Genomic DNA, 21097 nt, shown 5'->3' with positions numbered 1-21097 from the left:
CCTGGGCACCCAAACACAGAACAGCAAAGAAGAAAAGAGTAGTACAAATCTGGCCATGAATAATGGATGTCTATGTATATCCAGTCAGTTTGAGGGGAAGAAAGGAGAAATGGTTCATAAGGGCATTTCCTTAACTCTGGCTGGAATTTCAGTCAAAGAGGAAGAAACGGTACAGAACTTTAAAGGAAAGAAACTTCCTATCTGTGTCTTAAATGCATTATTAGCTGAAGAATATGAGCTAGAAGAAATCAATAGCATAACAGTATGGCTGTGTTAGCAGTTTCCTTCAATCTTTTTTGTCATTATGTCATCACTGTTGCCGTTCAAAAGCCCACACAGCCTAAATGCTTTGTGACACACAACTCTTCCTATCGTAGCCTTTTGTTATTATTGTAATCCGGAATGAGATAACTACCTTCAACATCAGACACTGCAAACACTGGAGATATTCTCAAGTTCACAATCACAGTTTATTCAGCACTGTCTCAAAGTTGTTTAACAGAATTCACTGAGATTTACTCAGGCTCATCACATTTTTGTTAGCTGGATGCAGAGCATATATCTAAGACAGTTAAATTTTGGTAATACTCTTTTTTTTCTCACTCAAGTCCAGATTTTATCCTTACATTAGATTTTACATACAGATTTTATCCATACATAGTGGCCCTCAGGACCATCCTACTGAATTAGCAGATAGATAAGTGCTTGTCAGAGTGAGGAAGGCATTCTTACAGAGAACTAACACAAAGTACAGCATAGGTAAACATGGCTTCAGACTATAGCTGTGCTGATGTCTGAGATTTTCTTTCCTTTTTATTGCTCCTTTGACCACACATGCATGAGTGCACAGCCCACAATTAGTCAGGATGATCTCTTTATTATGCAGGAGTATCCTTCTCTAAAGACTACAAAATCCCACTACTTGAAGTGTAAAATTGCTGCTGTCCTTCCTCACTGCTGGATTTCCAGCAGAAGAATTTAGCTTGTCACATTAATCCATGAGTCTCCAGCCCAGCTAATTTAACTTACATTTTCAACGATTTTCATTTAGACTACTAAAGTTTCATATTCACATCCAAAATACTATTTAAATTATTGTTGATTTTCTCTATTCAAAAGCATTTATAGTGCTGTTCAGTGGAAATTTACATTTTGCAAGGTAAATGAAAAAGTCCTTTTCCCCTGTCAGATCACTGTAAATTTTGAATAAAAAACTAACCATAGTAGTATCAACAAAGAATTCTCAAGTCACCTGAGATTTGCAGATGGCATTATCCTCCTATTTACTGGAAAGCTTTGAGGCAATGCTCAGAGTAGCTGGAAGAGGAGGATATGCTGACTCAAGATGAGTAGCCACAAAAGAACTGGGTTTAATACAATTACAAAAGAGGAAACCACTATGAACAATTAAAAATGGAAAATTTAGACCATCTAGAATAAGCTGATAATGTAAGCAGGAAAAAAAATAGGCCTTCATAAAAATCTATCAGAATACAAAGCAATAGAAAAAACATTAAGATCAGTTTCTACTTAGAAGGCATTTTGGGTCTCGCTCTATTCCTAACCATAAGATTTGAGAGCAAAAATAAAGCCCCTGAAAAAAAAAAAAAAAAAAAGCAGAATAAAACTAATGTCCTGGCTACAGCTGAGACAAATGTCTTCTCAGCAGCTGGTACAGAGCTGTGCTTTGGATTAAGTCTGAGGATAATGTAGATAATACACAGATGTTTTAGATGTGGCTAAGCAGTAGCTACTCTAAGTCAGGGACTTTTCAGTGTCTCGTGCTCAGCCAGTGAAGAGCTGCACAAGAAGCTGGGAGGGACTATGGCCAGGACAGCTGACATGAAGTGGCCAAAAGAATATTCCACACCACAAAACACCATGCCTAGTATATAAACTTGGGAGATTTACCTGCAGGGGAGAGCCAGTTGTGGCTCAGAGACAGCATCATTCAGCAAGTGGTGAGCAACCACATTGTGCATCACTTGTCTTGGGTTTTATCTCCCTCTCTCCCTCTCCTTTCTATTACAATTATCAGAAGTAGTGTTAGTATTGTTGTTCTTGTGGATTTTATTATCTTTTATTTGCTTTATTTATTAAACTTTCTTTATGTCAACCCATGAGTTGTATTTTCTTTTCTTTCCTTTCTGATTTTCCTCCCCTTCCCATCACTGGGTGGTAGGGGAAGGGGAAGTGAGCAAGCAGCTACGTGGTATTTAGTTGCCTGCTGGGGTTAAACCACAGCAACTATAAAGGAAAACAAAGATTAGTCTGTCATCATAATGAAAACTAAACAGCCTTAACAGAATAAAAGAAAAACTGGATAAGAGAAGACTTCTGTGTATTTGTTCAGAACAAAGGGCCCTGATGTTAGACATGAAGCTCAAAACACCACAGGAGTATATCAACCAGAAAGTTCTTTGCCAGCATGAGCTGGGAATCATATAAAAGACTAACAGCAAAACAAGAAACAGTCATATTCGCAGTAGGGGTTTTGATCATCTTATGGATCCAAACAATGAGGCTGTTTTGTTGCTAAGGTTTTCTGCAAGGTGGTAAATTTTGGCTAGACAGAGGATGGGCAGGCAAATAATGTTAAGATTTTATTGCTTCATTAAAGAAAATGTCAGCCTATCTATCTCACAAACAAGACAGTACCAGCAGCATGGCTATACTGCTAAGAGGACGCACACAGAAACTTATTTGAAACAAATTTTATGTCAAAGAAAGAAAAGTGTGTGTCCACTGTGTAAAAACTACTCTGGATAGGAGGGGAATAGTGTTGCATGGAAGAGAAGTCCTGGGAAGAAATTATTGGTTTTTACTAACTGCAAATATTGAGCAGTAAGTGACCTGGTAATTTTGTTTTTTGGCTGAGGACTCATTAAGAGTCACAGAAAATTCCAGTAAACATTTTAATCTTGATTCCTGCATACAGATCCCAATTTCAGTGTATGGGGTGTCCAGTAGTCCTAGGATTTAGACCACAGTAAAGAGAATTCTATGTTGGAAGACATATCAATTTCCTAAACCTACTTTTAAAGTCCACCATTTGAGAGGTCTGATATAAGGCACTCTGGGATGTGGCAGATAGAGATGTGACAGAGAAAAAAAGTCTGCACAGCAGCAAGACAAGTTAAAATGATTCATGGTGCCCATGGCTGCTGTACAGTAAAATTCTAAGTCATTTTCCTGTAGGCTTCAGATGTGGACACTGTCTCTGAAGATAATGTGCGGAGGGTAGGCAAAAGAGAAAGGCTGGTAGGAAGAGAATTGTGGCAAGTGTCCTGCACAGCCGCAGGAAATAAAGTCTGCATATAACTCATCACATGTAGAGATGGTTTACAGCCTGATCACTGACACAAATTACATGTTCTGTGTTACAGATGAACAGTAAAATCAATCAGTGTTAAAATAGGGTATGTAGAGTATTGCAGATGAAAAATGGGAGGGATCTAAAGGTTCTCTACTAGATCAACAGATGTTGAAGTCCTAGGCCCGTGTCTCCTTCCTCCTACGTCTGAACTCAATATCTTTAGCAACACAGAGAACTCAGAAGGTGGACACAAAAGCAGTAAGTATTTAATAAATATTTATTCTCAATTATTTCTTCAATTTTTCTGTTCTTTTACAACTTTTTATAATTGCATAGATCTTGATTCCACAGATAAATAGGAGGGATTTTTTACCTACTTATTTCCAATTCCCAAATTTCCCTGTTAACTAGTAGCTTACTTTATCTCTATTTCCATCCATCTCGTTGAAGGTGGGATGGTGAAAGTGTTGGTTTCGGTTTTATCACTGCTTATAGGTACAAGATATCCTTACCCTTGCTAATACCTTTCTAGGCCCTCATCCTACAACTACTCAGAGTTTCCATTGTATCTTGTGAAGGGCTTTCACTGATTTCAGGGAAAATAGTCATATGGACAATTGCTTGTAGGACTGGAGCTTTAATGAGTAATTTTCCAGAGCATGCTGCATTAGCAAAGTATGAAAAAAGTCTTTAAGAAGTGTACCATGCTTCAGTTCTGTGAAAAAGAAGTAATATTCTATCCCTATTTACATTGCTGAGGATTGATCATGCAACTTTGAATAGCCAAACAATATGTATGTCTTGGAAGAAGCAAGACAACTGGCATTTCTTGGCTTAAGTTAACATTTTTTAATCACCAGACCATGATGTGTCTCCACTACGCTAGGTTCTTCTTGAATGCAGCAAAACAGTCATGCCATTCACTGGAAAATCACTCTTTCACAGTACTTGCCAGTACCTTAAATTACAGTGGATTGGCACTCAAGAGTGCTGTGTATTCCCTGCCTTTGCTACATTTTCCCTACGCGACCTTGAGCTAAACTTTGAATCTCTTTTCCTTGATAAATTTGAATAACTCTATCTATTTATCACTATTAGTATATCTTTTTCATCTCAGAAAATTCTGAGGGCAACAACTATTCTAGTCCCCTTGGGACAAAGTCACCACCTCTTCACAGGGATCTCGAGTTGAAACAATTCTTATCCTTCTACAGCCATTACTACTACTACCACCACCGATAATAATACCTTACTTATTTGCAGTAAAAAACAAAAAACAGATTAAGCAACTTTATTTTTCAAAATACAATGTGAGACTCTGAGACTAAATATAAAAATTCAGTCTTTTCTCTTGCATAATAACCTATAAATCCCTGTTAAGAAATTGATAGTTTATAGACAAGAATAGACAGGCAAATACTTTCTTGCCACTGTAAGATTTATTCTTCCAGTTTATCAGAAAATTAATTGTTATGTCACAAGAAAATTCACAGCAGCCAAGATATTTTTTTGTTTTTTAACTAATAAAATATTATCATATTTTCTCTAAAATATATACAATATTTTCATCTATAAGGACTTCAAAAGAGTATATAAAACTCTAGATATAGCTTGTCGTTTTGTCCTTTTACTGATAGAACATGATGTTCCTATCCTTAACTAGAAATGTCTTCTCTGCTCATGTTTATGCAAAACAGATTTTTTGGAAGAGAAGTAAAAAAAGGTACTGCAACATCAGAAGGAAACATCAAAGGACTAGTGGCAACATCTTAAGGCTTTTATCAAAGTAGTGAGGGAATGCATTAAAGCAACAACATACGTAGCGTACAAATGATAGGTCTATCAAATTCAACAGTACGTCTGATTAATATAGAGGACACATTTTTGCATGCATTCTTTGTTTTAAAAGAAAGAGTTTATCAGTGGTTTTGCTTGCAAAACCATGAGAGAAAAAAATGTTTATACATGGGTCTTTAGGTTGTGTCATCTAATGTAGCTGCAGTGGAGCCACGGGCCGCCATGCCCACTTACACCTGATGACAAGTTACACTTCTTATAATTTTCAAAGTCTCTGTCTGCAGCACACAAAAAGTATTTTGGGCTTTTTATTCCCTTTCACTTTTATACCTATATGAGGGCTGTGTAAGACTTGGGACTACAACTAGTGGGACTTGGCCTAATGAATAAGAGGTGTCGATAGTTCTAGTAGCTCAGAATAAGTCTGTTATGAAATGGAGGAGCATGTCCACAAAATACCTTTCTGTCAATTCTGTCAATTTTTCCCAAAAAATGTTTCAAGAGTCTCTAAGTTGGCTTCACTTATTAGGGAAATGCTGTTATTTTTTTTTTCCTTTTTTACCCTAAAAGTTATATTTAGAAGCTTTTTTTTTTACAAGCAGCACCACCACGTGATAAATTCCACAACTAAATTATAGCCGCACCTTTACCCTTAACCTCTGAGTGGAGCCCAGCTGCCTCTTGAGCTCAAATTCATGTGTTTTGCAGCCTACTGTAGGAAAAAACCTAGGTTATGAATCTAGCCCAGGAAGGCATGGCTTCACTCCCAAACCTTGCAGTAGTGGTCAGCTTCAAAGCCCAGAGAAGCCCAGCACCCAACACCACAGCTTTTGGTCCCAGCAAGCCCATCAAACGCTCCTAATATTTCACTAATGCTGCCATTACTATGCAAAAATGCTTAGTGCATTGATGGATAATAAACATTCACAAGTTTTACAACTAAAATAACTGAAGAGCTCCTACACAACTGGTTCAGCCACAATTAAGATTAAAGCCTAGTTCTATGTGCCTGTGCACACCACAGCTGATCAGGCAATGCCTAATTTGAAGACACCTGCTACTCCTTTCCCCTCACCATCCTCCCTGCCAAATGAGACCTCTGTTCCTGAGCACAGAGCAAAGACAGAGAGACATTTCGAGCATTCAAGCATTTAATTTAAATTTTTTATTCTAACTGAAAGTTAGTAGTGGTAAATTAGGAACTTCTAAATAAGAGTTCTCTCAACTCATTTTACTTTAATGTTTCAACATTCAGTTATGAATATTCCTCACTTGCACAAATTGTGCACATCTGTAGGCATATTAAGTGAAGCTCAAAGACTTTGAAATTTTTTTTTAATATATTTATATGATATTTTTCATTTCCTTCATGCTTTTCCTTGTACTGTTTGACAAAAATGAGCAAAACAACAATGGTGCACCCAGACTTTCAGCAGCTGCTAAATATGTATATATTTGAAGCTATCTTATTGAATTTCATTTAATAAATTTGTTGAATTTTTAAAGATATAAAATCAAGACTGTCCTCAGTGACACACAGGGTTTTTTTGTCAGTTTCAGGCACAGTCTGCTAACATAAAAATGGAACATAGCTTAAAATAAAATCTAATTGAAATTGTATGAATCAGAAATTGCAATGTGGAGAAAAATAATGAACCAATGGAATTAAATTGAAAGATCTTTAAACATAAAGTCCTTTGTAAAATACTGATAGAAAAATATTTGTGCATAAAAAATAGCTTAAACAAGATTCAAACAAACAGAAAATAAATTGTTTCCATTCTTTTCTGACATAATTAATTATGGTAATTCCAGAAATTGAATTTACAAGAATAAAGTTTTATCATTATGCATGAAGAAGTTACATTATTAAATATAACAGGAAATCTACACTTTGACTTTAACCCTGTAGAAAGGCTTTTTATCATTTAAGTATGATTTGAAGGAGGGAAACATTCTCCTGCATCTTTCTGTGTTCTGTTTCATCTTTAATTTAACCCTTTGAGCATTTTGCAGAATGAACAGAATTCATGCGCATCAAAGAAAAAGATAATTTTGATTAATTCAGTTTGGTTAAAAAGTAGAGGTATTTTAATGTGCTATCATGTTAGCAACTATAAAGATAAGCTAAATTCTTATTGGTGTTTATAACTGGTTGGACATTTTTTTGCAAAGACATCACTGTAAAGCAAGAGAAACTGCAGACCTGATCAAACATCTGCAGGCACAGAGGCAACTCATACCCTCCCTTCACCTCTGGGAGCCCAGGCTCTCCCAAAATTATTTACTCCTGGGAAGAGAAAGACAGTATTTAGGTTCTGTCTTTTCTCAGGACTTATTTTCAGAAAAAGTGACTTTCTTTCCAGCTGTTAAACAGCTCATGGGTGCCCTGAGCAGCAGCCAGATCATCCACTCTGAGGGGGAGCAGAAAGCAGCCCAGAGACACTAGACAGGTATGTGGCAGAGTCAATCTCAGTTGCCTGCAGGTCCCTAAAGAGAACAGGAAACTCTCACTGTGTACCAGCTTCACCCCCTCAAGACATTACTACTTGAGGGGGTCTTGAGCAGCCAGATAACAGCAGCAGGAATTATGTTACCCCAAAGGTCCTGCAACATTCCTGGAAACAGAGCTTGAAAATTTTCCACACTGCAGTGGAAAGGTTTTGTCATCATTAAATATATTAAAGCTGTTGGGCTACAGATGCTATCAATTACATGGTTCTGAAGTTATCTCATATGAGTAAGGTAAATGACCATCCTTATTTTGAATGCTGGTCACATTGCCTGAGACCATGACTTATTATAACTCATTTCATTGAACACTGAGTTATAGTATCTGAGTATCTGAATCTCTTTAATAAAGTTTCTATGGCATCATAATTTACACAACAAAGATTTGAGCTGTCTTTACTGAACTTCTGCCAAAAAGATAGCCTAGTATTAGAAACTAAAACTGAACAGAGTCCTTCCTTAGTCTGAGTTAACAGTGGATTCTAAGAAAAAGTAGTCTGAGTCATGCTGTTATTGCTCAAAGTCATTATACTTCACTTTCCTATTTTTGGTCCTTTTTTAAAATAGATATCAAGCCCAGAGAATGAAAATTTATGAATGCTGAGATGAAGAAGAAGATTGACTTCTTTTATTAGAAGACCATCTTTAGAACAGAGAGGCAACATGTACTTGATTCACAAGTTAAATTTTGTGTAAATAAACATCTGGACTACGGATGTTTTTAAAATTTATTAATACCTTGGGTTTTTATTCCATTTGCCACATCATTCCTAGTCTTCATCTTTTAAGTCTGCCCATCTCATTCATGTTTGTAAATTATTCTCATGTTATTTCTGCATTCTGTCCATTTTTCCCCCAGTGTGAAACATATCTCATGTTGAATGCTGTCAATACATTTCACTGAAGGCTTGCATTCACATTTGCATACCGTTTATGATGCTGCTAAAGCAATTGCAGTTCTGCAAAAAACAGTAGAAATTATAAAAGAATATTTCATGTTTCTCAATATATTGATTACATTTATGGAATTTGTGAAGAGATGTAATATTGTCAACAGAATGGAAGTTATGAAAAGAAAAAGTAGAAAGTGATATCAAAATTATTTCCACATTTTGAATCCATAAACAATGTGGTAGAGGTTTTGAATTTCCACTTAAAACACTGTCATGATCAGTTCATATAATACTCATTAAAAACTCAAATTTTCCTGTTTATTTGGCCATATTCAAATGAGTACAACTGAGAGCATATGTAGTAAAATCTGTTGCTGAACTTGTTTGCTGTAGAATTGTGTTTGATGTATTGCTTCCCTTAAACACTCTCTGAAATTTGTTGTAAAACACACTGAAATTTTTTTGTGGTTTTTTTCTTTGTTTGTTTGGGTTTTTTTGTTGTTTTTTTTTAAGGCCTGATTATCTTGCAAAATGCCCTGCACTTCCTCTTCCAGAATAGGCTGAGAAGTCTGACAAGTGTCTCCTCATGCTTTGGTCTCCCCTTCTCCATCCCAAACTTTCAGCTATTGCTTAAGACTGTGACTTAACAAGAAAGTTCAGAGCAGTATGACAAAATCAATAACACACTCGATTAAAATTGATCCAAGATCCATGGTGAAGAGCTTTATCTTAGGACAGTGAGGGTGCATTCCTATGCAATGACTGAGGGACTGGATCCTTCTGACAGATGAAGTGCCTCTAACACAGCTTGTGTAGCCATTTAGACTTAATGAATCCCTAAGTAAAGTTTTATCTGAGTTTGGTTGGACTTACTTTAATAGACCATAATTACTCTTAATTTCAAAGTCACAATTCATTAAATACCCAAAAAAGGGGAAAATTATTTTGCACTACAATATATGACTTCATCCCCTAAAGACTTTGTAGCACATGCAGCCATTGCAGGGAGTTGAAGAGGGGGATCCCCTTGTGTAAAGGCAAACAGCTGGATTGAACACCTTCTGAAGAAGCAATACTTTGAAACATTATGTGAAACTGAGGAAAACAATATGTACCTCCTGCGAGATGTCTAGCCTGAGACTTAAGAAGCAGCTTCCCCTATCCTAATTTAATTTTTCCTGAAATAAACATTAAACCAGCAGGTTTTGAACCCACCTATATAGTCTCTGCCAAGATGAAAAGTTAACAGATCCCAACGGGTATGGCTGCTTGATCAGCAAGGTTATTTTGTGCTTCACTCTGCTGGGCTTTGCAAGTGCTCTTTACTGAACCGTGGTATAATTATCGCTTGCAGAAAGGAGTTTGTTCAGTTCCCAGCCCTGTGTTGACAACAGCCTGCAGCCCTGTGTTTGCACAGCTCAGCAGAATCTGTCCCATTGGTACAAGGCCAGTGACAGGCAGATTTAACCACAATATTGACCAGCCCTGCTTACCTTTCATCTAGATGGGCAACGTACCGGTACCGTCCCAAGAAGCCTTCCAACAAAAAAGAATGACTGTGAAACAAATCCTGGCCCCTTGCTCGCCTGCTCCTCACTTACTGCTTCAAGGTGGCTTCACAGCACAACCCTCCTATGCCTTTTTGCCAAAGCATCCTCACAGTGTTCCTGTAGCTTTTGGAGCAGGGAAAGCAACCGCCTGGGAAAGCTCACTGTCTCGTGTCCTGGCAACACAACTCTATCAAAGTGAAGCAGCTTAGAGCAGCAGATTAAAACAAAAAACACCAGGACAACACACAGCTCAAGGGAAACTTTGCCTTTTACCAACCTGGTTTAGAAACTTCTGATTTGCACCTTTGTTTTCTTAAATACATTACACTTACAATTAGGTACACCCTCACACCTGCATTCACCCAACGTGACCAGTCACCCTGGAGAGAATACAGACATGTGTCTCCTGTAAACAAGTGTTATTCCTCATATTTGTCATCTCCTGATCAGCAGAGGTGTTGGGGGTTCCTGACATTGGGGAACACATAGCAGGTCAACATGAAGAGAAAATTATAGCTTCAAATATAACATTGTTATATTTTTAAAAATTTTTTTTTTTTTTTGCTATGTTTCTTTCATACAAATTCATGTCAGATCCAGAAGGCAAGTTTTGGATTTTAAACTAAATTAGAGAATTGTGTCCTGATTATGTCTAAAATAGGCAAGTGATTGCTCTGTGTCAGATCTTGCTTCTCCACAACAATAACAACTGGCTCAGCCCACGTGTCAATCTCTTAGAATGACACAGATTAGATGAGCTAACCAGAAGCAGCTTTAGTTTATTATTTGAGATAAATAACTGTGGAATTTTTAAGTTAATCTTGATTTAAATTAGGCATCTAAATTAGCATTCAGTCCTGTCAGTTGTCACAGTAGTGCCAGAACACATTTATGCATAACTCTCCAAAAGTCAGTTGCTCTGCTCAGCATTTCAGGAAGCATACTGACTTTGATGTGAAAGTATACATTCAGGATAATCTTGTGAGAACCACAAAAGTGACTAAAGAATGCCAGTCTCCACTGATCTTATTGTAGACCATGCTCTCAGGCCTTGAAAATTCATTTACGTTTTGGACATCCAAATTTGAGAGATTTGTCCATGGCTGTGGAGGCAAAAAGACCAAGTATCATTAATTGTAATTATAAGTTAGGGGGACAGAGGGGCATTATTAAGGTTTTGTTTTAGATCAGTGGGTTTTATTTCCCTTTCCCTTGGTGACAAATTGCCTATATTTAAAATCAAGTTTTTATGGCAGAGAGCTTAGTTGTGAATGAATTTAGCTGTCTATACATCCATAAACATGAACTTAACATTTGTACATACAATCATTAAAGCCACTATAGTTCTAAAAATATATTTAATAATTAAATATAAAATAAATCAGTGAAAGCAGTAAAACTGCACAATGAAAAAGTGTGCTGTCATGTGAATAGTATTTGAATAGAGCCTTGCTCTGAATTAATCATCAAAACTTCCACTGAACTCCACTGAAGCTTTGTGTAAATAAGCAGTAAAAATCATGTACTCTTTCTGTAGTACAACAAGTTTAATTTTAGAGAACAGTGAAATCAAACCTTCTTGTCTCCTCAGAAAGCAGTTTATTAAGTTAAGGGTCTAACTTAAAGCCCGTTAGCTATGGTACAACACTATGGCTATAGAAGTAAAAGGGTTTAATTGTAATGTGGTCCAAATAGTGAAGGCATTGAACTAACTTTTTAACCAGGGCGTTCCTGCCACAAAAATACACTGCAGCATCAATGGCAGTTAAGATACAAGAACTAAAATTGATTGTTAATGACGACACCATTGAGCCCTGTTGTGCAGTTCTGCTCTCACACACGCTCACTCAACAGGCAGGAGCTATTGGGGGGATTCTTGGTCACCACCACTGCGAGGTCCTGCATCCTCTCCTGCAGTCCCTGAACCCAGGTTAGCTCCTGCCAGCTGGTTTTCCCCAGCACAGAAGTAGAATAATCCCTGGAGTTGGACAGCCAGTACTCACCCCAGCTCCTCAGCCATAGCGCAGCGGGCAGACATGACCAGGCAGTGGAGGTCAGTAACGCCAAGAGAAGCAAGCACAGGGGTTTCACAGCTCCTGCTTCCCTTCCCATGAAGGGTGGGGACAAAGTTTGCTTCATAAGGAACTACTAAAAATTTGCTTCTGTATTTGACTTTCATAGGCTGTTACAGACAGGGCAAAGTTTGCATAACACCACCTTCTTCTCACAAACAAACACTTTTTTTGAAGTGAGGTGGAAGCTTTAGGTATTATTTTAACAGTTTAAAATTCTGAAAAATATATGAGAAAACCTGTCCCAGAAGCTATAGCATAATAATATTCATAATATATACATATCTAGACAAAATTAATACAAGATGAGATGACGCTTTCATCACAATAGGGAGACTCAAGAAAAGAACTTGAATATGGATCAAGGCTTTCTGTATTTTGTAGGGAAACTCTGGTTTATGTGGTGTTGAAGACACATTTTTCACCCCAGATTCTGATTAAAAACTTCTGTGATCAGGATAGGCTCAGATAATGCGATTAATTCCTCCAAATTACGAATAACTAGAAATCATGTTAAGACCCCTAAACTTTTTTTTTTTTAAATTCTTACAGTACTAATTATATACTATACCCTTAAGGGAGGCAATTTTTCCTCTTGAAAGCCTAGTTTTAACACTGCTGTAAGTGCTATGGGCACATTCAAATACTTTCCAACATAGGAGTTGCATCCACTGCATTTTCTCTTGCACTGTATTATTCTCTGTGTAATATTAAAGGATTTACCTAACTCTTCATGAGAGGCAAGTATTGGAGGACACCAGTAATGACAAATGAGGTATAATTAGCATGGCATTTTCCTGGTTTACTTGTTCTTTACTTGAAAGCTACAAAAATACTTTGAAAGTTCTCACAAACAAGTTCTTATTCCATTGCACAAAACCAGATGCAAGGAGTTCACAATTTCAAACAGCAGTTCACAATTTCAAACAGCAGTTCACAATTTTTAGCAACAACGCTGGGAGAAGTTAATAACACCTCTGATATCACCAAGCAGGGAAGAGATCCAATACCAAAAGCTGTTCAGGGACCAAAAACGTCAGACAGACATAACACTTGGACACTGAAACAGAGCTGCCTTACCAAGTGCTGAAGATGTCATTGCTATCCTCACAGCAAAAATTTAAAAAGAGATACTAGGACATCTACTTGCCTTTCCCTGAGATCTACTCATTTGAACCTCCAGCCAGAAAAAATGCTTGCAGGTGGTATAAAAACCATCATGGAAGAGACCAAGAGGCAAAAGACACAAAAAAATGAAGGCCTGGCCCTAAGGGGGGAGGGGAGAGATGTCTTAGCCACACTTCTTGGTTGGGCAAGACACATTAGCAGATCTAATATCTAAAGCATTCTCCTCAATTGTTTCCTGTTTTTGTCTTCCACCTCAGTAATTTCCATGAGAAGTGGCTGGTCAGGATTCTTTTTTCAGCATCCTTGTGCCCTTCCACATCCTGCCATCCTTTTCCCCGAGATCCAGACATGATTTCTTGTTCTTTTGTATAAGCAATACACTTTGCAAAGGAGGTACAAACATTATTGATTACAGGGGTCAGCTCCTTTCCAAAGCTAAAAATATTTCCTTTAATCACTGTTAAAGAAATAATTAAATTTAAATGCCATTATTGTAATATATTCCTGCTATATAAACCTTTTACCTAATAATCTCAGAGGGCTTTGTCATGGTCAATATCGTTATCTTTGGAAGACTTGGTAATAAATTTGGTAAATGAAAGTTTAGGAATGAAGCTTTGATGTACAGATTGTAATCCCTGAGTCTAGTTACTGCCATCCTATACTTTTCCCTTTATGGTACCTAGGGATTTGAGAAAAAAATACTATTTTCTCTCCCAGACCAATTCAGCCCATGTTTTGCTAATAGTTCCTGTAAGGCTCTGTGCAGTGCCAAATAAACCATACCAAGTTAAGATTAAAAAAAATACAGCAAAGAAGAATCTGGATTTTGCAAAGTTTGCAGCCTTTGAGATTTTCAAGCACATCATATCAGCCAAATGAAGACCCTGCTTCAGAAAGTGTCCGGATCTTAGTCAAAGACTCCTAAGGTTGCACTGAAATGCCTTTTCTTTCAGAGAACAGCGATTTGAACGGAAGCTCAGCACTTCCCTGACCGCAGGCCAGCATGAATCCAGCCCCTGGGTCCCTTCCTATGGGAACACTAGGCAGAGAGACCCTTTTCAAAGGAGGTCAGCCTTTGAAACACGAACTGACCTTCAGCAACCAAGACTCCCTTCTCTTTTGCAGGCTTTGTGCACTCTCTATTAGAAAGCAATGCAATGAGTTGTATTTTAATTCTCATCTGCTAAACGTCCTTAAAAGTCTGGAGCTGTTCCTGTTCTCACTAAAAGACAGGAACTGAGCATGTTTGAGAAACACAACTGTCCCTCAGCTCCATTTCCCATTTACAGTTACTTCTGCTACCAAACCAAATCCATTTTTAGTGCTTAAGAGTCTTTTTGACAATCATAAGTAGAAAGTGTCAGCTCCCTGTGCATTTCAGGGAAACTTTCTGTGGTTCAAAAGGATCCAGGCTGCTGCACAGACACATGCAGCTTTCTGCCTTTTCTCTGGAGTGCAGCTGCTTGCAGGAATGGGAGAGCAGGGAACAGGCTTCTACTGTTGTCACTTCCATCAGAGAGAAGAAAAGCAGAGGGTACCTGATGGAAAGAATGCCCTCAAGGGGATCCAGGTCCCACAGTCCAGCCTAGGATCCAGACTTGTATCCAGCTGCTACAGCCAGAACTCCAACCCTAAATAAAGATTGTCTTCTTTTCCTAGTCACAAAAAGGGCAGCTATTTAGTTAAGCCCCACATCATAAACACATTGTGATATCCAAAGTGAGAGTAGCACTTTTCCCTGCAAGAGCATCTCCTTTTTTATGGAGGCTGATAGGTGAGAAAATGGAAAAGTTTTCAATTCATTTAAAATTGAGTGACGGAGCTTTCTAAATCAATATTGGTGCCCTCAAATCTCAGGCAAAAAAAATCTGTCAAAGGAAGAGAATGGCTGTACTCATCATTCTAGCCATCAAAGTTATTTTGATCAAGTCTGTGTGTATTTTTAATAACGATTTTCCTTCTCCCCCAAAGTCTTGTTATTCACTTGAAGGCAAAATTATACAAAAAGAGGAGCAACTTTCTGAAAAAATGTAAGAACCTCTGAGACAAGATCAATCAGTATTTTGTCAACTCAGGAACTTGAAATATATGTGCGACAGAAAGCACTTGGAGTACGGCTCTTCACAATACAAGTAGTTTTTAAATATTTATTTTAACAACATATAATAGTGGCAAGACTAAAAAATCACAGTTTACTCTTTCTTTGCCATACTTAAAAGTTATTATTGTGAGGATATATAGATATATATATATATATATATATTCATGGCATTCTTGTCCTAGTGTGAACAGATGGAAAAGACTTCCTCAGTGCTATGAAAAGCCTCAGAAAGAACTGCATTTTGAACTTAACAATTCTGAAATACTCTCAAAGTGTTTCATGTATCATCTCAGTCATGCTGAGATTTTCACAAGAAACCTCTGCCAAAACCACTTGGAATCACAAAGAGCAGAGAGCAAACATTCTGACTAACAGCTTTGTCACACTCAGCTTGGAGCATCGTTCCCAGTGCAAAGCAGTGTTTTAAAACAAACATTTAAAGTTTTTTAAAATTCCAGGAAGTGTTGCTTAGAATTCATCAGAAGATAACTATTCAATTTAACTCTAATGAAGCCTTTCCTGAGCTGCAGTACTTTTGCCTATAGCACAAGCAAAGCTATTGATAAGGCACGTGTTCTAATGGAGGAACATGTGTAATAGAAGACAACAGCAAAGAACAACCACGCACAGATCAGTGACATCATTATGTCAAACAGCATGACTGCACTTAAATGGCTGAGGCTGTTTGTCATGCACCACATTGTTGCATTTATAGCTGCATTTATACACTGGTAATTCACATGTGTATTTGAATATTTAATATATAATTGTCATTCACTGAAATACGACTGAAATGAAAATTAAATACCACAAGTTGTATCAGAAAATTTTTCTCTAATTTTATTATTACTCAATATCCTACTGTATGATTTCACAATCATAAAACATAGTCCTCTTGAAATTAAATTCTGCATAAAGTTCATTCAGGCTCTTTCAGATCAACAGTGGTATAATGGAGATCAGAATCTGATCTGTAAGACTCAGACAGAAAATAGTTGCAGACTATCTCCTCACAGATTGTCAAAGGAAATGGGTAGTTTTTACGTTGTTGCGTATGATAATAAGGAGCACAGTTGGCTATTTAAAACATTTACACCATTTTGTCTATTTGCTGTGAACCTAAGTTCAGAATAACATCATTAACCAAGAAGAAAAATAATTTTGCACCCAACTGTGCTTATAAGTAAGCTTATAAATTTAAACTACTTCTCAAATTTCTCAAATACTAAACCAAAAGGACAGTTTTTAGCTAAAGCGCTACACAGATTTTAACCATAAATGCAATTGTATTTACTGCAGTGGTTAGAGTATAACAATATTTACTAGGGAGAAGTGACCATGGCAAAATGACAGCAGAGAAAAAATACATATCATTCACTCTTTGAAGATGACTTCTCTAATATCCTCTTTCTTCTTCTTCTTCTGTTCTTTATCAAAAGCCATTCCAATTAATTAAGTATGTTCTGAACAGTTATATCAACCTTCTACAACAGCATTTACACTAGAAATAAGCAGAACAGTGGAGATTCCATTTCTGATTTCAGGAAAGAAAAACAAACCAAACAAACAAACAAACAAACTCAAACCCTCAAGTAAAATTTTGCAGATCAGAAAGATATTTTAAAAGATTCAAAATAATAAATTTTCCCTTTACTTCAATGCCGCCAAAACAGGGAGAGAAAAGTCTCTAAACTGTCTCCATTAGTATGCAAATAATGTCATGTACATGTGACTCATGATGTCAGGAATTCTGTTTCATTTCTTACAGCTGAAGGAACAGAATATGGATGTTGCTGCTGTAGCATGTTTGTAGGGAGCTGTACGTACCTGCCCGTACCAGCTGTATTCCAGCATCGTAACCTCGGCGAACACCAGGTCTTAGGAAACTCAGAGCAAATTCGTGGATACCAACTGTTTCATGTAAGACAAAGCCTGGGACTATGCTGCTACTTTCCCTTTCAAGGGAGTGTGCTACACTCTACAACTTTTGCTTAGCCACCAGCACTGTTACAATCATAGCTTTGTTGAAGTGTTGTGCTCTTGCAGCTAAAACCTGTTGATAATGAACCTGAACCCATTATTTTGAGTCAATGAATTGAAAGAAATAGGGCAAAGAATGAAAGCCACAGGGCCAATTACCAGCATTCTTTGATGTATTACTTGCTAGCACCCACCAAATCACTTTGTGTCTTTGTCTTGATCCCCTCTGTTATTCATTAATTATTCTGGAAGGGTTAGAGTTCAGATAGCTAATTGCACAGACAGTCTTACTTGGTGGGGATTCTCCCTACACTGACACTTTCCCCAGCTGTGCCCAGCCACCTTGCATTATGCCAATTAATCCAATTCTTGGCATTTTTGTACAGTCCTCCAGGCTCTTTTAAAGCTTTGCCTAAAATGTTTTTCTCAGGCTTGTAAACAGAGACTGAAGGAAGGTTTGTGAACTGGACAGATAATGTTTACAACTGTCTTGTTCTTTCTTTGTGGAGGTCACTGGCCCTAGTGACACTTTTTTCCTCCCCATATGCCTGTTGCTTTATTTACAAGCATGGCGTCTAGTATTCATTTTCAATTTGTAGGAATAAGAATTATTTTAAAATATTTAATTTTCAATTTCATTTTTTTCCGTGCCCTTACGCACTCTTCACTTTTGTCAGAAGTGATCTTTGCTAAATTGAGAGGTAGATACCACTTTACCTTTAAAGAGACAATTTCTAGGAGAGTGGTGTTCTAGTTAACAAAAGGAAAATACCTAATTTCTTTGTTGGTCTTAGTGCTAGGAATATTTCCATGTAGAAAATTTTGTACCAAAGAAGGAATGTATTTTAATAATGAGAATACAAAAAAGGGAAATAAAACCTTGACTGTTCTGTGAGGTCAAAGCTCAGGCTCCTGTTCACAAACTCAGAACTGTTGATGGGTTTCAAGTTTCAGAAAAAGCAACTTAGGACTCATTGTTTTCACTCAAAATGGGGAAGATTATGTCTGTTTTCTCAGCTTGGTCACTCATTATATGTTTGGTATTCTTCTGCCACAGATGCCCAAATTCCTGCTCCAACAACCCTTGAAATTAGTAAATTTGGACTATAGTTTGGGGGCACAAATCAGAAGGGACAGAATTAGGACCAAGCCTAATCACAATTAGATATACCCTATTTTTTAGGTAGTTACACTGCAGGCAATTTCAGGTCCTCATAGACACTTCTGTGTGTCTGGGAACTGTGTAATCAATGGCTTTACCTGAAAAGTTGGAATGTAAAGAAAAGAGGTCCTCAGAGAGTACTGTGAGCTGAAGTATGCACAGGCAAGAAGTCCTTTAAGAAAGCAGTCACCAAAATAACCAGGAAACAGCAGCCACAGAGAACACCCTCTAATTATTTTAAATTATTATTAGCACTACCTAAGTAATTATCCAACTATGTAATTATTCTTTTCCAGAGACACCAGTTAGCTAATAAAATTGTACTGGAGACCTTAAAGTGCATACTAGAAATTTATCCCAGGAATGTCATCCTCAAATTACCCAGAACAGATAATACAATGAGTGAAATGTGAATGCTGAAGTTCAAGGTAGGGAGGAAAAATAAGGTTTTGCAATAAATCTGTTTTTAAAAAATTAGCAGTGTTTTAGCACTTCAGGTGATCTGACTGCTAATCTCCATTTGCAGATAAGAGAAATCCAATATCCTTCAAGCAACCAGGTCAAAAGAACAGTTCAATAATTACAGGAGTCTTACATTAGAATCTGTAAAACACCCAGGAGCATAGGTTAGTTGAGGAAGATTAAAGAAAGAAAGTTTGTTTATAGATTTCATTTTTCTGCCACAAGAATCTAAATAAGCTTAAGATGGTGCTTTTTCCCCTGTACAAAGTCCAAATAGAAAGTTACTAACCACAGCTCTGTGTGACAAGTTATAGTTTGCATATGTATTCGGAACCACTCAAGCTCCATCTTCAGGTGAACAATGTGCAAAATATTTCTGTTAGTCCAAACAAAATACAATCTCCAACCACACTCCATAGACTGACGTGTTGACTGGACTAATTCAAACTCATCAGCCATGAATTTGGACTTATTAAGTGTTCCATTTAAACTCAGCTCTTTTAGCATCCAAACTAAAAAGCAGAGAGGTCTGTGAAGTAATTTGCTTTTCATAGTTGTGTCCATGCAGAAAATACGGAACTTTTGGACTCCATAAATTGACTTTTTTCCTCATTAAATATAGCCTGAACATAAGGTTTTGTCTCATTAATATGTAATTCAGATAAAGCAGGTGTAAATTAATTTCTCTTGAAAGAAGTGCAATTTTAACATCTGAAAATAATATAATCGCCTTTATACAAATAGGAGAATGCTGTCTAAATCCAAAGCAGAAGAGTACTTTACATCAATGGTGTAAATGTACACTCTGTGTACTTTACATCAGTGGTGCAAATGTACGCTGGGCTTGTGATAATATAGTCAAAAATTCAACAGAATAAACATTCCCAAGTAATCATTCCTTAAAAGAGAGATTTATGCTAAATCCATAAACCACCAAAATTGGTTTTGTAAAATCCAGCCTCCAAATTCTGAGTGCCTTGATAATGCTGAGTATATCACATAAATGGAGAGCCACCACACATTGTGTTACCAGGAGCTGTGCTGAGGAGTGTTTGTGCCAGGCAGAGGAGGTAGGAAGACCTCTGATCCTCTGGGATCTTACCTCAGGATGCTGCTCACAGAAGACTAGACCCATTCCAGCATGTGGCTGCTCTCTCCCAGTAGTTTCTTCTCTCTCCCTTGAAAAACGTGTCTGCTACAATTCTTACAGTGTTGTTAAACTGAGGCAATATTTTCAGGGGCATCTGACCACACAAGTTGACACCTCACTCAGCTGGAACCCATCACAGCATTTAAAGCAGAGATTAAATAACCCATTCTGGGCAAGACAGTGGAGAATTTACAGTTTCTATGCACAAGATAATTTCTATATGCCAGTTTCCTAAATTTCTACATATTGCTTTTCTACACTGAAGAAGCCAATTAAATTTACTTTGTACAGAGTCCTAATTTTTCAGGTAGATTTCATTTTTACAGGAATATTTTAGGACCCCCAGAGCTAAGAATGTCTCTTTATTTCAGAGAACTGAGAACATTTTGTTTCAGATATAGCTTCAACTATTTTTTAATGCAGAAAAGTAAAATACCAGCCAAAGTATTTAAACAAACATACAGCTTCAGTATCTGCATTGAATGATTACTGCTATCCTTTCCACTTTTTTTTTCTATACTGCTGGATTTGACATTGAAACTTTTAAAGTTTAAGATGTGCTTTCTGTCAATAAAGTCTTTTAAAGCTGTAAGGCCCTTAAGGAAGTAGCTCGCTATGTCTGTATAATGTTCTGCACACTGGGGCACTGATCTGGTGGAACAAATCAGAATTATCCAATAACTTCTGACTACAACCTGTTTCAGTCACAGTAGAGGCTTCTGAAAATGCTCTGTTGCTGCAGTCAATATCAGCCCCTTACAACTTCCACAGGAGCAGCCCAGTGCAAAGGTCTGTCACAAGTCCCATATCACGTGTGGTGGCTAAGTTTGGAAGTCTTCTAGACTCTTTCCTATATGTCCAAACCTGTATGAAATGTAAATTATTTTCTTCCTGAGAAATCAGGAGGAACAGGAACCCATATTATTATAGCTTACAGTTTAATATTCAACTTCTACATCAGAACACTAATAA

At 37.2% G+C, this 21097-nt stretch overlaps 1 protein-coding gene across 1 annotated transcript in view; it reads right to left on the bottom strand.

The window, feature by feature from the left end:
- Nucleotides 1–17291, bottom strand: part of TFEC (transcription factor EC) — a gene marked incomplete at both ends in the record, with an annotated part of 64376 nt that extends 47085 nt beyond the window's left edge. Inside the window, 3 exon segments of the mRNA XM_084206925.1 lie at nt 17199–17236; nt 17239–17263; nt 17265–17291. Coding sequence (XP_084063051.1) covers nt 17199–17236; nt 17239–17263; nt 17265–17291 — 90 coding nt within the window.
- Nucleotides 17292–21097: the final 3806 nt, after the last annotated feature.

Source organism: Fringilla coelebs, assembly GCF_963513975.1.
Source record: "Fringilla coelebs genome assembly, chromosome: 5".
NCBI classification, from domain to species: Eukaryota; Metazoa; Chordata; class Aves; order Passeriformes; family Fringillidae; genus Fringilla; species Fringilla coelebs.
This window is presented reverse-complemented; position numbering and strand designations above follow the sequence as displayed.